This window comes from Mustela lutreola, chromosome 12, assembly GCF_030435805.1.
Source record: "Mustela lutreola isolate mMusLut2 chromosome 12, mMusLut2.pri, whole genome shotgun sequence".
In the NCBI taxonomy this organism is placed as follows: Eukaryota; Metazoa; Chordata; class Mammalia; order Carnivora; family Mustelidae; genus Mustela; species Mustela lutreola.
In genome coordinates, this window is record NC_081301.1 from 743,327 (window position 1) to 759,441 (window position 16,115).

General features: G+C 58.7%; 1 protein-coding gene and 1 long non-coding RNA gene across 10 annotated transcripts in view; one reads left to right on the top strand and one right to left on the bottom strand.

Moving 5' to 3' along the window:
* The window catches only part of GRIN1 (glutamate ionotropic receptor NMDA type subunit 1), a 24,446-nt gene extending 19,140 nt beyond the window's left edge, over positions 1-5,306 (bottom strand). For 3 of the 8 annotated variants that reach the window (XM_059142152.1, XM_059142151.1, XM_059142150.1), the window contains exons 1-2: positions 4,599-5,306; positions 1,910-2,044 (exon numbers count right to left, since the gene is read on the bottom strand). In XM_059142152.1, coding sequence (XP_058998135.1) covers positions 1,910-2,044; positions 4,599-4,856 — 393 coding nt within the window. In that variant the 5' untranslated portion in view covers positions 4,857-5,306. The remainder of the gene's footprint in view (positions 1-1,909; positions 2,045-4,598) is intronic. The other 5 variants (XM_059142156.1, XM_059142154.1, XM_059142153.1 and 2 more) reach the window with 3 other exon arrangements.
* LOC131812509 (uncharacterized) lies at positions 3,896-9,004 on the top strand. 2 transcript variants are annotated; one of them, XR_009346381.1, is made up of 4 exons: positions 3,896-4,347; positions 5,997-6,192; positions 6,786-6,947; positions 7,534-9,004. It is a non-coding gene; the product is annotated as an uncharacterized LOC131812509 (long non-coding RNA). The 2 variants fall into 2 exon arrangements; XR_009346380.1 differs by having other exon boundaries at positions 6,023-6,192.
* The last annotated feature ends 7,111 nt before the right edge of the window (positions 9,005-16,115 follow it).

Genomic DNA, 16,115 nt, shown 5'->3' on the forward strand with positions numbered 1-16,115 from the left:
GCCCCTCTCAGAGATCCCCACTGGGGCTTCAAGGGGCGCCTTCCCAAATCCACAGAACCGTAGTGTTTGCCAGAAGTCTTGATTTGGGGCTAACTACTTCTTGCCTGCAAGTCCAGAGGTGGTTGTCTGCTGACCCTGCCCTACTCTATGTCCCTGTAAGGGCCAGCCCAGGGCACGCGGGACAGGGACGCGCCGCAGGCTCCCTCCTCCATGTGTACCAGGAACGGGAGTCCTATGCTGATCTGTGGTCCCTTTGCCTCCAGCCCTCACCCGCTTGTCAGTGTGGCAGCAAGGGGGTTGTAGTCGGGGTGCTGGGCTGGCTCTGACCCAGGCCTTCACGGTCTGTGTGCTGGGCACAGACTGGCAGTGGATTGGGACCATGAGTGGGGCCAGGGCGGACTTGTGAGGTTAGGTCATTAGGTTTGACCTCACGCTGGACCAGCGACTTGGACCGCAATCTGAATCTGGGCTACGGTTCTGCCCTGGCACAGGGCGCATCCTCCCAGCCGCTTTCCTGGGCAGAGCACAGTTCCTTCCTCTTGCATATGAGGGGTCTGGTGCCAGAGAACTAAGGAGGTTGGAGGGCACAGGACAGGATCCCCCACTTGTCTGGAACAGTTTGGATGCCTCAGCTACATGCTGGGTCTTCCAGAGCCTCAGGAAGGGGCTGCTGCTCCAGCCTCCAACCGGCCTCTTCGCCTGGGGGCCTCCTGGAGAAGCTCTGGCTCTGGCCTCACTTTCCCTGGCCTGTGGACAGACCCATCCTTGACCTCCCCAGACCTCCCTGGCCCCGGCTGGGATGACCTCCATGCCTTAGGAAGCTTTATCTAGAACTGTGAGCTCCTGGAGCGGATGGGAGACCGGGAGCCCCAGCACGTGGCGCCTCGCCTCATCCTTCCTGATCTGTCTGCAGGGAGGGAGCCCAGGGTCTGGAGGAGGCTGTGGGGCCCTCCCAGCCTCTTGGTGGCTCTTGGCTTCCCCAGCTCTTGGGCCCAGATCAAGGGCAGACGCTGTGGGAGAGCTGTGTGACCTAGACCGAGTTCCCCGCCTCTATGGGATACCAACTCAGTGACCTCGACTCTTCCAGCTGCTGCTTCAGGGCTGGACGGCTCCAGCCAGACCCCCATTCCCCCCGGGGACCACAAGTGTCCTATATGCTGCTGAGTGGTGATGCTGGCTGCCCCGGGACCTGCAGACCCCAGACTAGCCTCTCCTGCCACGAACGGCATCCTCTGTCACCCTGCACCCATGTGGACATCTCTTCCACATGAGCCCTGAGGCGGGAAGGGCTGGGACCCACACCCTCATGGCTGTGTGGTGCAGCCCTGCCAGGCTTTTCCTCCAGCTCTCCAAAATCCACCCGTCTGTGGGGACCTCTGCTGCTTCTGAGGGCTCGTTATTAGTGCCTGTCACCTGCCAGAGTGAGTGTGTGTCCGTGTGTGGGCGTGAGTGCAAGTGCATGACTGTGCTGATGAGTGTGTGTGTGTGTGTGTGTGGAACATGAGTATAGGAGGATGAACACATTAGTGTCACTGTAGGGTGTGTGTGTGTGTGTGAGCCTGTGTAAGAGCACCCAAGCGTTTCCGGGAGTGTGTGTGTGTGTGCATGCGGGCTTAGTGTGGCGGTAGGGGTGTGTTTGTAGTTGTGCGTCTGTGGGAGTCCGAGTTCTCCTGCTAGGAGAACGCGCATCAGTGTGTGTGTGTCTTCGGCTCCGTGTGCGTGTGAGTGTGTGAACATGCGTGAGTGCGTGAGCTCTCATCTCCTCCTGCTGCTCCTCGAGCCCGTTCGTGCCTCCACCCTGCCCCCCTCCCCAGGGCAGTTGCCGGTGGCCCTGGGCGGCAGCACTCAGCCACTGGGTCTGAACACAGGAACAGAGCCAGCTGGGTCCCCACTGAGTGGTCAGGCTTACCTTGTCTGAGTAGATGGACATACGGGTGGTCAGCCCCAGGACGGGGATGCGGTAGAAGCCGGCTGTGTAGGAGACGGGGGTGGGAGTGAAGTGGTCGTTGGGGGTAGGTGGGTGGCTAACTAGGATGGCGTAGACCTGTGGACACAGGGGACAGGGTCAGCTCGAGGTGGGGGTGAAGGTGGGAGGGGCACCGCCCTGGAGCTGGCTGCCCAGGAGCAGTGGAGGCTGAACTCAGCAGGCCAGGCTGGGGAAGTCCAGGGGCCTCGTGTGTGCGTATGTGCTGCCCAAGGGGCACGTGCCCCCGGCAAGGGGACAAGACCCTGTAACCACCCTCAGAGAGGAGGACAACTGACGGCTGAGGCAGAGGCAGAGCAAGACTCCAGGGAGCAGACAGGACACACAAGGAAATGATGGGCCTCCCCGTACTTTCCCTGGGGGGCCTGCCTTCACCCCCTTTCACTGGAGGGACTGCCTTGGGGTGTGTATTCAGACCTTGAGAGGAAGGACAAAGATTGTTCTTGGGATGTCCCTAGAGCTGCACGTCGCCCCATGGGGTGGCCGGAGTGGTTGGTCCTGCCGCATGCTGACTAGCTCACCACGCCACGCACTGTCCCTCCTCCTGGGTGCAGAGGCCAGGGCTCCCGAAACGGAGAGCTGCCCCGGAACGTCTCCATCTAATACTGCAGACTGCGCTCTGTCAGGAGAAGCCGGGTGAGGAGCCACAGAGCCCTCGGTCCTTTTGCAGGTTCTTCCAGGGCCCGGCTGAGCTCAGCCTGGTTTGAACAAGACCCAGTCCTGACTTTGAGCTCCGACTACATCCTCAAGGAAGGGAAGGGAGTTGCTGGGGTGGGGGTTGCAGCCTAGCCTTCCTGCCCAGGCCACGGCCGGCTCCTGCGGGCAGATTTAAAGCCAGTGGCTCAGTCCTCCAAGGCAGGGGAAGGGGGGTGGCGTGGAGCCGAGGGCTTGGCAGTTTTCTGCCAGCCTCACATTAGAAGGACCCGTGTCTGTCCCAACTCCGCCTTCCCGTTGCGGCCCCAGGGCCTACCTCTCCCTATATCGCCACACTAGCAGCGCCCTTGCCCTTCGGCTGAGCTCACGGATGGGCAACTGCTGCCCTCACCTTTGCTCCTGGCACTGGCTGTTCTCTGAGGGAACAATGCTCACAGACAGTGTAACTGGGAGAGGGAGGAGGAGTCCCCAGAAAGGGCTCTACCTGGGTTCTCTAACTCCACTTCTTCACGTCTCTCCCTCATTCCCGATGGGACACGTGACTTAAGCTGCTGGCCACAAAGGCTTCCCCCAGTCCTATCTCGACTGCTCAGGGCTGGGAGCAGGGAGGTAGCTTGCGAGGTGGGGAGGGGGAGATCCCTGAGAAAGCTCAGCCCCTAGCCTCTGCCGCGGGAGCTGTCTGGACTGGCTCTTCCTCCCCGGCCCTCACCTCCAGTCTGCCCCCAAAAGTGCCTGGTCTGTGCGTGAGTGTCTGCCCAGGCAGGTGTTCACAGGTGTGTGCTGGACTACACGTGTGTGTAAACGTACACCCAACATGTCCGTGTGTGTGTGCATGCGTGTGCATGATGGCGCCCGTATGTGAGCACGTGCACCTGGGTGTGCTGAGCACTGTGTGGCCCTGGAGCGTGGGTGTCTGTGGGTGTCGTGCGTGTCCGTGTGTGTTGTGGTGTCCGTGGGTTTCCGTGGGTGTTGTGGGTGTCGGTGGGTGTCTGTGGGTGTGCCTTTGTGTTGGGCAGGTGGGTGTGAGTGAGCATGTGCAGTCAACTGTGATGCCAAGGTACGTGAGTGTGTGCTAGTGCAAGTCTAGGCGTCTGTGTGCACGAGCACAGGCGTGAATGTGTGCACATGTGAGTGTGCCTGCCCGCCGATGCCCACAGATGTGGGGTGGGTCAGGTGAGCAATTCATTCGGCCCAGCGTCAGCCCGGCGCTTACATAAAGGCTGCATTGCAGTGCTCCCGTGGATTCACTGGGATTCAGCAGGCAGCACGGCACAGGGGCGGACAGCTCCGAGGCAAAATCCTCAGAGTCATGTCCTCCCCCGCAGCGCTGGCTGTCAGCGGCTCCCACGCTGTGCCCTGATGCCTCCCACAAGCACAGTCCCCACTCCCACCCTCCAGAACACCCTGCCTCAACACCTGGGCCATTTCCCATCTCAGTCAAACCCATGGGTGGGGGAAGGGGAGAGAGGAAGGGAATGAGGTCTAGATGCTGGGAGACAAAGATGGCCCCAGGCCCCATCCTGCTTAAAGACGTGCGCGCAGTGCGTGCTTGTGGCTGGGAGAGCACTTCTGCCCATAAGCCCTGGACACCCACCCCTCACGGACACAGTGATGAGACAAACCACGAAATTCTTGCCTCACGTCTGCACACAGGGCTCGACTGGAGTCCTGGAGCCCTGGAACCTTGTGAAGACTGACCAGCGTAGCAGGTGACCAGTGGGGGGGAGGCGGGGAGCAAGATGGGGGACTGGTGTTTGGCTGCTAGCGAGACCAGCCGTTTCCAGCAGGAGCCAGCTGGCATAGGGGTCCTCTCCTAAGAGGGCTAGGAAGGGGTGGGATGAAACTGGGACAGGGGGAGGGACAGAGGGGGGAGGAGGGAGGAAGGTGGGAAGGTGTGGGGGGAGGGGTAAGAGCTGCGCATAGCGGGTTGCGGGGGAGCCCTGGTGGCGGGGGTGGGCACCTGGCTGGAGATGAGGTCCTCGCACACCGACAGGGCCATCTGGATGGCGTTGGGCTTGTGGGTGACAGAGGTGGCATTGAGCTGGATCTTCCAGGAGCCATGCCGCTTGTTGGCCTGGTTCACGGCCTCACGGAACATCTGCTCGTGCTTCCGCGTGCTCAGCACAGCTCCAATGTTGACGATCTTGGGGTCGCAGGCGGCGCGGGCAAAGGAGCAGGAGAAGAGCAGGGCGAGTGTCAGCAGTCGCATGGTGCACATGGGCTCTGGGCAGCGCGGACACGGGGCCCTCGGCGCATCCCCAGCGGGGTGTCCCGGCCGTCCTGCGCGCGCCCGGTCCCGCGGGCTGGGGACGACGCCACGTCTTCCCGCGGAGCCGCAGTGCCCCGGGGTCTGCGGGAGGGAAGAGGGCCCCGGAGCCGACGGCCGCGGGGCTCGGGGCGGCGCGCGGTGGGTCCCACGCCGGGCGGAGCGGCTGGCGCTGTCCGCGGTGCTGAAGCGGGTCCCGGCGCGGCTCCAGGCGCCCGGCGCGGGCAGGACGCCGCAGTCGGCGGCTCCTCCGCGGGCTTCGCTGGTCCTGGTCCTGGTACTGGTCCTGGTCCTGGTCCTGGTCCCGGCGCTGCGGCGACCGCGACAGCTGCGGAGCCGCGAGCGGGGCCGGCGTCTCCTGCTCCGCCCGCCGCCCCCGCTTCCCAATACGGAGGGGCGCCTCCCGCGCCGGAGTGTGCGCCTGCGTTGGTGCGAGCATTTACGAGAGCGCGGGGGGGGGGGGGGGGGGCGCTGGGCGCGAGCGTGCGTGTGCGCGCAGGTGTGTTTGGAGGGGTCGCTGGACCGTGGGCCGCAGGGAGATGAGTTCACAGAGGTTCGTGGGGCTCGTGTCACTGCAGCTGCCTGGCATGTCTTTTAACATGACCAAATGTGTCCTGGCAGTTTGTGTGTGTGTGTGTGTGTGTGTGTACACGCGTGTGCACGAGTCTTCACGCATAGTCAACGATATTTCGGGGCCTGATTCTGCTGGCCAGAGACCTGGGGGTGTGGAGAGGCCCTAAGCCATGCCTCTGGGGGAGGGACTGTGAGACTCCCCTCTCCAAAAGGCTCAAAAATGAGGGAGAAACCCCATCTGCCTGGCCATGGGATTTGGACCCCCCCCCGAGGGTTGAGAAAAATAGAAAGGGTGACAGTGGCTGCCTCCCACGTTGACCTGGATCTTCCAGGAGAGTCTGGGGGTCTGGACCCAAATCCGTTATGGAGAAGCCAAGGCCAGAGGGAGTTGTGTTTGTAGTGGATACGACCAAGGTTAGACATCAGAAAGCGCTTGTTCTGGTGAGGTGTGCGCCAGGGTAGATGTCCCATACCCCTGCTTCTACTCTTTCCCCACCCCCTCTCCTCATTCACTCCCAGCCCCCACTCCTCTTGCCCCTTTCCAGATCCTCCCTCGTCGCTCTCACCATCAGGACCCTAATTCTTTGTCCCTACACCCCCGGAGAGTGCTTCACTTCCCTAACTCAAAGGATGGCTGAAGCTCCGCCCCTGCCAGTGACATCACTGTTTCCAATAGCAACTGAGGATTCTGCAAACCCAACTGCAAAAGCCCCCGGTAAGGATAAAGCAGGGCCATCCCCACACCAAAGTGATGTTCTGAGCAGTAGAGAGGGGAGACACCCTTCCCTGCCTCCCTGTGGTTCTCACCAGCAGGCTGACGCCCCCCCCCTCCCCGAGTCAAACACAGACACCCAGGGACATCCCTGGTTCTGAGAGGCAGGGGCTTGGCTCTTGGGATGCTCCCTTTCTCAACCCCTTCTCTCTCAATGTGAGGGAATCACTGCTGCGGGGCTAACTGATCCACAGCCTGCCATGGCCCCCCACCCTGCTCCAGGATTGAGGTCCACCGTGGAAGCAGCACCAATCTTAGACACACTTACTCCCCCGTGGGCTCACAGAAGGATCTGTTGGTGGGTGCTTGGGAGCCCAGAGCCAGCCTCACTCCACAGGGTCTGTGTCTGGTCTCCAAACTTCTGTGGCCTGTGGCCTGTGGCCTGTGTCCGGTCAGAGCTTGGAGGCTGTGTGGGTGAAGGAAGACTGGCCGCCAGCTCCATGTGGCCCAGACAGCTCCAGAACACTTGGGAGGGAAAGAATTCAGCAGGGGCTGCAGCCCGAAAGCCTGCCCCCCCATCCCTCTCCATTTGCTAGGTGGGTGCTGCAGCAGCTCCTGCAAGCCCTGGAAAGGCCGTTTCTAAATATCCAGAGCTCCGAGAGCTGATTTTCACAGGCTGGGAGATTCAGGCTGGCTATGGCGGAAGCAGTTACACCCAGGAAATCATCAAAGCCTGCAAACCAGTGCTTATTCTGAGGGTGAGTTAGCCAGCACACCACCACCTCCCCTAGGTGGCCGATGCTCTTGCTTTTGTCCTGAGCCCCAGGTGTACCTTCCAAGCATTCAGGGATAGTGGGGGGAGGCTGTGACTCCCCGCCAGACCTCGGCCCCCTCCTCTGAGTGTGTCTCTCCTGGGACCTGCCCTCCATTTTACTCTGTGGCCTTCTCCCAAGGGAGGGGTGCAGCCATAGAGGGCCTGGGCCTTGCTGTGCCCCGATATAACAGATGAACCTGCCTGGACTTGGACCCCTCTGAATCCACTTTAGCCAATTCTGTCGGGAGGACTCAGGGGCCTGGGGCGGTGCCACTGGCCTGGGTGGAGAGGGAGGCCCGGGTGTCCTCCAGGCCTTCCCCTGGGGAGGTGCTCCTGTGGAGGGAGCTGCACCCCACTGCCAGCCCCCCAACCAGCTCCAGAAGGCACTGTCAGTCACAGGCCCAGTCCTCCTAAGCCTCAGTCGATTGGCAGGCTGGCTGAGGGGTTGTCACAAAACCCAAGCAGACCACTCAAGGTTCTTGCCTGGGATTCTGGCTGGATCGGAAGCTGGATCTCCATCCTCTCTGCAGATGCCACTCTGAGAACTGGGGTCAAGAGCCACTTGTGGACACATTCTGCCAAGCGGCGACCCGTCCAAGAGGAGGACGATGACGCCAGGGGGTAGGGTGCAGAAGCTTTGCAGGCCCCTTGGCCATGGCCAGCCCAAGGCCCAGAGGACGGGCCTGCCTCTGGTGTTCACCTGCGGCGAAGGCCTGCCTCCACATTAGGACTGGGGAAACAGGACCGACTGTCAGACGTGGACCGGGTGGCGTCAGGCTTTCTGTGCCCGGATCGTGGAGGCCTGAGGACCTTCAGAATCCTGCTTCAGACACCAGTGAGGCTAGCTTGTTTGCTCTCGTGCTGATTCCCCCTCGCCCACCTTGACCCACCTGGTTCTACTGCCTGCCTCCGGCACCACAAGGTCCCTCCTGTCCCTGTTCCCGCCCTCTCAGACTCGCCAAGTCCTACTTTCCCCAAAGGCCACCTTCCCAACATCACAAAGTCCCCCACAGACCCCACTGTGGACAAGACCGAGCATTTAGTTCATGCGGCGGATGTTTGCTGAGCAGCTGCTACATTCTGGGCACTGCCCCAAGGGCTGGGGGTACCACAGTGGAGGACTTAGCAGGTACCTTAGGCCATGAGATGCAGCAGGAGGAGGAGGAATCAGACTGCGAGGTCAGAGTGATGGTGCCATGTGCTGGTTTTCACGTCTGTGATCGCGCTGATAGGCGTCCCCTCAAGGGGGCCCGATGCTTCTCCCCTTGACTATGGACTGGACTTGGCGACTTTCCTACTGAATGGAATGTGGCAGAAGGGATGGTATGTGGCGTCCGAGGTTAGGGTTAGAAAGGGGAGCGTCCGTCTGGCGCTGTCTCTGGCCGTCTGCTCCGGGGCAGGCCAGCCGACCGGCATGCCGGGAGGAGAGTGGGCAGTCCTGGGAGAGGCCAGCGAGCAGCGCAACCCACACCAGGAGCCTCCTGCCCATGGCCAGCCCCGACTTGGAAACTCCAAAGGCCCTCCGGCCCCTGCCGAGCGTTCACATGACCACGTTCCTGGTTAACTTGCTGGTGGTCATGTCACGGGAGACCTTGAGCCTGAACTACCCTGTCCAGCTGCTCGAGAATTCCTGACCACAGAAACTGTGACGAACAATGAATGTTTATTGTAGTTTCAGATGCCAAGTTTTCGGATAACTCGTTATGCAGCAACAGATGACTAGTCAATAGCGGTTGTTTCTCTAGGTTCCTCCTCCCCTAAAAGATGTCTGAGGAGACATCTGAATGAAGAGGGAATGGAGGCCAGGCAGCCGTCTGAGCAAAGTGTTCCTGGGAATGGCAAGTGCAAAGGTTCTCGGGTGGAAATGTGGCAGCGGGAGTGGGGGACCCCGGTCGGGGAAGCCAGAGAGGCGATCGGCCAGATCCTGGGGGACCGAGTAGGCCATGAGGAAGCCTTCAGCCTTACTTTAAGTGAGCTGAGACGCCATTGGAGAGATTAGATCAGGAGAGTAACACAATTCAGTTTTGTTTTTTTTTTTAAGATGTTATTTATTTGACAGATCACAAGCAGGCAGAGAGGCAGGCGGGGTGGGGAGGAAGCAGGCTCCCCGCTGAGCAGGGAGCCCGATGCGGGGCTCGATCCCAGGACCCTGGGATCATGACCTGCGCCGAAGGCAGAAGCTTAACCCACGGAGCCCCCCAGGCGCCCCTCAGCTTGTTTTTTAGAAAGGATCCCTTGGCTGCTATGTGGAGAACTAGCGACCAGCCAGTACATTACGGGATCACCCCTGGGCCGGTGACAGCCAGCGGGTGACAGACGTGGAGCGAGGCAGGTGGGCCACGAGGTCCTTGTCCGCGGTGGTACCGCTGACTGAGAATGGAAAGGGGCAGGCCCACAGGTCCTCTGAAGTAAGAATCAAGACTTTAATATTTGTATAGTTTCCACTAAGCACTGCTAGAGAGTCTCCAGATTCGGATGGGCTGTTTGTCTTTCCCTTCAGTGAGACACGGTTTCCCTCGCGAATAATTCTTCTTTGATTTACTGCGTATGTGGGAGCCCGTCATTTCATTTTCAAATATTTGGACATTTTCCTGGTATTGATTTTTGCTGTAATTTCAGCGTGGCCAGAGCACACACACACGGAGACTTGTCTTCTGGTCCATAATATGGTTTTTCCTGGTGATTGTCCTATAGAGACTAGTGGGAACTGTGTGCCCTCGATAGTTCTCTGTGTGGGGCGAGTGTTCTAATAAAAGTGAACGCGGCTCACTGGGGTTCTGATTAGGTCTCCCGGGTCCCTCAGGCCAGTGAGCCTTCTCACACACTTGCTGGCCTCACGTGGGTTTTCTCTCGGGAGGCGTCCATTCAGGCCTGTTGCCCATCTGAACTGGGTTAATTTTCTTCTTAGTACTGAGCTGTAGGAGCTCTTCACACATTCTGGATAAGTCTTGTATTAGATACATGTTTTGCAAGTATTTTCTCCAAGCCTCTTGTGTTTTCATTTCTTAGCATCATCTTCAAAGTGCAGGAGTTTTAAACATTTTGGTAAAGGGGCACCTGGTGGCTCAGTGGGTTAAGCGTCTGCCTTCAGCTCAGGTCATGGTCTCAGGCTCCTGGGATCGAGCCCCGTGTCAGGCTCTCTGCTAGGTGGGGAGCCTGCTCCCCCCACCCCCTCTCTGCCTGCCTCTCTGCCTACTTGTGATCTCTGTCTGTCAAATAAATAAATAAAATCTTTTTAAAAAAATTGTATGTGACTACAAAGGACCCAAAACAAACTTGGAAAAGAATGTTGTTAGAAGCCTCACCCTAGTGGATTTCAAAACTTCGTGAAGCTGTGTCGTGAGGACACTGTGGTCTGGGCACGAACACACAGATCAGTGCTCCAGAATCGAGGTTCTAGAAATAACCTTTTCACTCAGGCCTGTTGATTTCCTCCCTGCCTGCCTGCCTCCCTTCCTGTCTGTCTTCTTTCCTTCTTTCTAATATGTATGTATTTGAGAGAGAGAGCGAGCGGGAGGCAAGGACAGAGGTAGAGTCTCCCGCAGAACCCTGCTGCGTGTGGGGCTCCACCTCAGGACCCGACATCAGACCCAAGCTGAAACCAAGAGCCAGACTCAACAGACTGAGCCCCCCATAGGTGGCCCAGGCCACCTGATTTTTTTTTTTTAAAGATCTATTTATTTATTTGATAGACAAATCATAAGGAGGCAGAGAGGCAGGCAGAGAGAGGAGGAAGCAGGCTCCCTGCTGAGCGGAGAGCCCAATGCGGGACTCGATCCCAGGACCCTGGGATCATGACCTGAGCCGAAGGCAGAGGCTTTAACCCACTGAGCCACCCAGGCATCCAACCACCTGATGTTTTAAAGGCAGACAGGCGGGATGCCTGGGGGGCTCAGTCGAGCCCCTCATCGGGCTCTCCGCTCAGCGGGGAGCCTGCTTCCCCCTCTCTCTGCCTGCCTCTCTGCCTACTTGTGATCTCTGTCAAATAAATAAATAAAATCTTTTAAAAAAAGAAAAAAAGATACACACGTCAGTTTCTGCTACGACCTGATAAAGACCGCACTGACTTTAGAGATTAACTTCTGGGAAATGAGCTTCACGGTACCGAGCCTTCGGGTCCATTTACTCAGCAACGTTTTGTAGATTTTAATGCACAGGTTTTGCACTTATTTTGTTAAATTGATTCTTTAAATATTTATTCTCTTTGATGAAATTATGAATGGAATTGTTTCCTTAATTTTGTTTCTGGCCTAGTTCACTGCTAATATATAGAAATAAAATGGACTTTGGAGCATGGATCTTTCCAAACCCACTCACTCACTCAGCAGTGCCGCAGCGCCTGAGCACCTCCCCCAGGGCTGCGCTGGCGATTAGCAGGCTGCTCTCCTTCCTTTCCCGTCTGGAGGCCTTTCTTTTCTTGCCCGAGTGAACTAGACAAAAGCTCCTTGCCTTGTTCCCACTTTTCCAAGGGAAGCATTTTGTCTTTCACTGTTAAGTGCGATGTGAGCTGTGGGTTTTGGAAGCTGGAGGAAGCTGAAGGAATCCTTATGAATGGATGTTGGGTCGTGTCAAATTTTTTTTTTTTAAGATTTTATTTATTTATTTGACAGACAGAGATCACAAGTAGGCAGAGAGGCAGGCAGAGAGAGAGGGGGAAGCAGGCTCCCCACTGAGCAGAGAGTCTGACTCGGGCCTTGATCCCAGGACCCTGAGATCATGACCTGAGCTGAAGGCAGACGCTTAACCCACTGGACCACCCAGGTGCCCCTCAAAATGCTTTTTCTGCATCTATTGAGATGACAGGGTAGTTTTGTACCTAATTTTACTAATATAGTACATAACATTAACTTTTGGATGTTAAACCAACCTTACATTCCTGGGATAAATCCTACTTGGTCACAACGTACAATCCTTTTTATATGTTGCTGAATTGTTTGCTAATGTTTTGTAAAGAATTTTTGAATTATATTATAGACATCAGCTTGTAGTTTCTTATGATATCTTTGTCTCGTTTTGGTATCAGGTTAATGCTGGCCTCATAGAATGAACTGGGGAGTGTTTCCTCGATTACTATTTTCTGAAAAAGTTTGTGAAGAATTCGGGTTAATTCTTTAAATTTTTGGTATGATTCACCAGTACAAGGCTAGACTTTCTGGGTGGGGGGATGGAGAACAGAGGAAGGTTTTCAAGTCACTATTCCAATTTCCTTACAGACATACTCATATTTTCTGTTTCTTCTTGCATCAGATAGAAGTTTTGGAAATATGTATCTTTTTAAGAATGTGTCCATTTCAGAGGCGCCTGGGTGGCTCAGTGGTTAAGCATCTGCCTTCCACTCTGGTCATGATCCCAGAGTCCTGGAATCGAGCCCCACATCAGGCTCCTTGCTTGGCGAGAAGCCTGGTTCTCCTTCTCCTACTCCCCCTGCTTGTGTGCTCTCTCTCGCTGTGTGTCAAATAAATAATTTCTTTTTAAAAAGATTTTGCTTTTGGCTTCGACGTACAGCCTGTTGGGCCAGCAGCAGCAGCACCCCTGGGGAGATGCGGGCAGGTCAGAACCCCAGAGTAGTCAGAGTCTGCATTCTAAGAAGATCTGCAGGTGTCTCCCAGCACACAAGGGTCCCCTAAACACAGGCATGGGGCCCTTGGTTTGCTTTTCTGGTATCTTTCTGCCACCCGTTTCGTTTTTTGCTCCATATTCTGGCAGATTTCCACTACTTTCTCCTTCCAGCTTACTTACTCAGGTTTTGTCAGCAACAACGTTTCTCACTTCCAGGAGCCTTTCTTGTTGATTTTCTCCTACAGCAATCTGTCCTCTGGTGGATGGGACACCTGCTTGAATCTCTCCGGGCATTTAACCCCACTGACCCGGCTTCTGAGCCTGGCTTCCTGGGGTCCTGCTCTCGTGGCTGACGCGGGTCTCTCTCTCCCAGCCGCTGCTGTCCTTCACCAGAGTCCGCCTCGGCCAAACCCTCCTGGGTCAGGAGTGGGCTAGGCTTTCCCAGGCGCTGCTGGCAGCCTGTCTGCTGGTGAGGAGAGACTGCCCGGCAGTCTCTCCCCCGGCTGTACAGGCTGTAGGACCTCTGGGGCAGTGGGGGGCAGCTGCCTGAGGCTGCCCAGTCCCGAAAGGCTAGGGTGAAGGGGTGTGATGCACATGGAGCTGAGCAGTCAAGGACTTGCCGCCCAGCCGCGGGGAGTGCGGTCAGCACACAACCCCAGCCAGCAGCTCCATGGCCAGCCGACTGCGCCCTCCCCATCCTATCCAGTGTTGAAGCCCAACAGCTTTCCCGTGTGCCAACTCCACCCAGAGAACCCCTGCTGGGAGGGGTCTGGGAACGTGGGCCCTCAGATGGGGCCTGGGGTCTGGGTTGGGCCCGGCTGGTGCTGAGCACACTCACGTCTGACAGGGAGATAAGGAGCACCCGGGGGCCAGGAGCAGCCACTGACTGCCAGGTGGGGCCTCCGGTCACTTACACAGACCGTCTCGTCCTCTGCAGGGGGGCTGGAAAGAGCCCAAGCCTGAGGACTCAGGACAGCCAGACCTCAAGGACCGTTAGCTGCAGCCAGGGTCAGAAGCCTGGGTGGGAAGCCAGCGGCCCCACACTTAGGATGCAGATGCCCCAGAAGCTGGACACCCGGACTCATCTAACCCTTCTGAGCCTGCGGACTCGGCCGCATCCGCCCCTCCTCCCCTGAGATCATAACTCAGAAACCTCTACCCCGTGAGGTCCTTGCTGGGTGGAGTCCAGCGGAAGCCAGCCGGTCTGGTCTGCACCCGACTAAGGAGCCCTAAGATCCTGCCAGCAATGGGAGGGGAGCTGGGGTCAGGATGTGGGAGGTGCCCGGGGTGTCCGACAAGGGACGCAGGATCACCAGAGGCAGGATTCTGCCCTTGGGAGCTTCCTCCCGAGATGCTGGATTCGAACCTTCACAGGGACTCTCAGGACTAGGCTGGGACTCGCCAGGAGACGTGAAATGGAGAAGCCACTACTGTCACAGCAGAACAAAGACAGGACAGGAAACACAGGGGAGCTGGCACGCTGGGAACGGATGAGGGGGCCTTCAGAGACCCAGACGTGAACCCCAGACGCGAGGGCCACCAGCTCTGGCAGGGTCCCCGTGACCAGCTGACTGGCTATATAGAGTTTGGGGCCCTAGGGGGTGAGTCACACAGACCGGAACTACGGAAGGCCGCCATGCCAGCGACTGCGGGCTGGTGTCCCAGAGAAACATCACCAGAGCCTGCACAGAGACACCAGTGAGAGTTAACTCCAGGCAGAGAAGAACATGGCTCTGCAGAACTCAGAACAGGAATGGTCAGGAAACTTCTGAATACTGAGAACTGAAAGGATGAAAGGTTCCAAGCTAAAACTGTGGGCAGGAAGGAAGAAAAGGGACTGAAGACCCCAACTAGGAGCTTGGACTCTCACCCCATACGCTTCGGGATGCTCCCTCCACAGGTCCCACAGTCAGACAGGGACCTGGGAAGAGCCGCCTCTCCCCCAGCAGACAGGCCTGGCCCAGGGCGAGGAGCCAGGCACCAAAAACCGCCCCTGCCTCAGGCTGCAGAGGGAAGGGGAGTCACCACGCCCGCTCCCACACTGCCCGCTCCCACACTGTCCCCGGCCAGCATGACCTCGTCTCCGCCTGGGCCTGCCCTGTCTGGTGCTGGGACAGGCCTGGGCTGGGGTCCTGACCTCGGGCTGTGGCCTGGGAACCCAGGCCTCCAGGACAGGCCCAGGCTAAGGAGGGGGGACCTCGCACTTTAAAAGGACTGTCACTGTGATAACCAACGTGGTGACAATGACTTTCTATCGGGTCACACCACGGCAGTGGTACGAGCCTGGGTGCAACTCCAGCGGGGATTTCCAGTCTCGCTCAGCCTGGATGAGGAACAGGCCAGGAGCGTACGCCTTGACACACCGGACTGCAAACCCCAGACCCGAGAGAGAAGACACAGGAGATTCCACCAGGGCGGGGACTCTCCCAGTGTCCCAGCGGCCAAGGAGCTGCCCGCTCCCTCCTCCTCTAGCAGCTGAACCGTGTCAGGGCCCAGCCCCCACCCTCCCACCAGCTCCAGCCCACACACAGCGGGCGCACCTGAAGCTGGTTCCTCTCAGCTTTCCCTTGGACGCCTCGGCTCCCCGGCCACGTCGACGGTGGGTTCGGGCTGCTGAATTTTACGTGCTTCCCCCACGACCCAGTGGGCCCAACGCCTGCGGCCTCACGAGGCAGTTCATCAAGCTGAGGTATAACCGGCCAGGGAGTTCCGTCCCCCGGCCGGTTGGCCAGTAGCTTGCGACAACCTGGGTGCTCAGGCTCCTCCGGGTTCCCGGCAGGAGGCACAGCCTCCGCTCCTGTGCCCACGGCGCCCCCACCGCACTCCAGCACCCTGACCGAGGCTGGGGGAAACCCACAGGCCCTGGCCCTGAGCGCCTGCCTGGCCTTGCTGCTCCGGGGCCCTGGGCCCGCTTTCCTTCCCCTCCAGACAGCAACACGGGGCCCCACCCTCCCCACTGAGGTGGAGGGCAGCATGCACTGCAGCCGGCCCCCGCCCCTGGCCCCTCCCCCCCCAGGGCAGCCCACACCCCTGCCCAAGCTGTGCTTTCCCCAGGGGGAGGACGTTCTCCGCCCCCAGGGGTTCAGATGCAGCGGCCTCCGCCAGCGGCTTGCCGGCCGGTAGACCTGCCCAGGCACCCCACCTGGGCACGGGGGCAGGGCCACGCCCAAAGCCCAGAGAAGGACTTTGCTTCCACCCAGGCTCTGCCGGTCCCCCGCAAACCTCAGAATTGAAGCGTGTGCCTCAGGAGCCTTCTCTCAGCTGCTCCACAGCCAAGCAAGGGGCCCGGACGGAGGAAGGTCCGCCGGAAGGTCCGCCGGGTCAGGGGTCCTGCCCACAGCTGCAGCTCCTCCCCTCCGCAGCTGAACGGCCCTGCCGCCTCTTTCCTACACCCGCTGGAAACACTACTGCGGAACAGCTCGCTTTGAAGGGCGCGGTTTATTTGAAATTCCTCACACCTCTACATCCCGTTTCCAACGCCGCACGGAGGTGGGCGGGGCCGGGGCCGGGGCCGGGGCAGCCGCCCTGGCGCCCCGGGACTCGCCGCTCACAG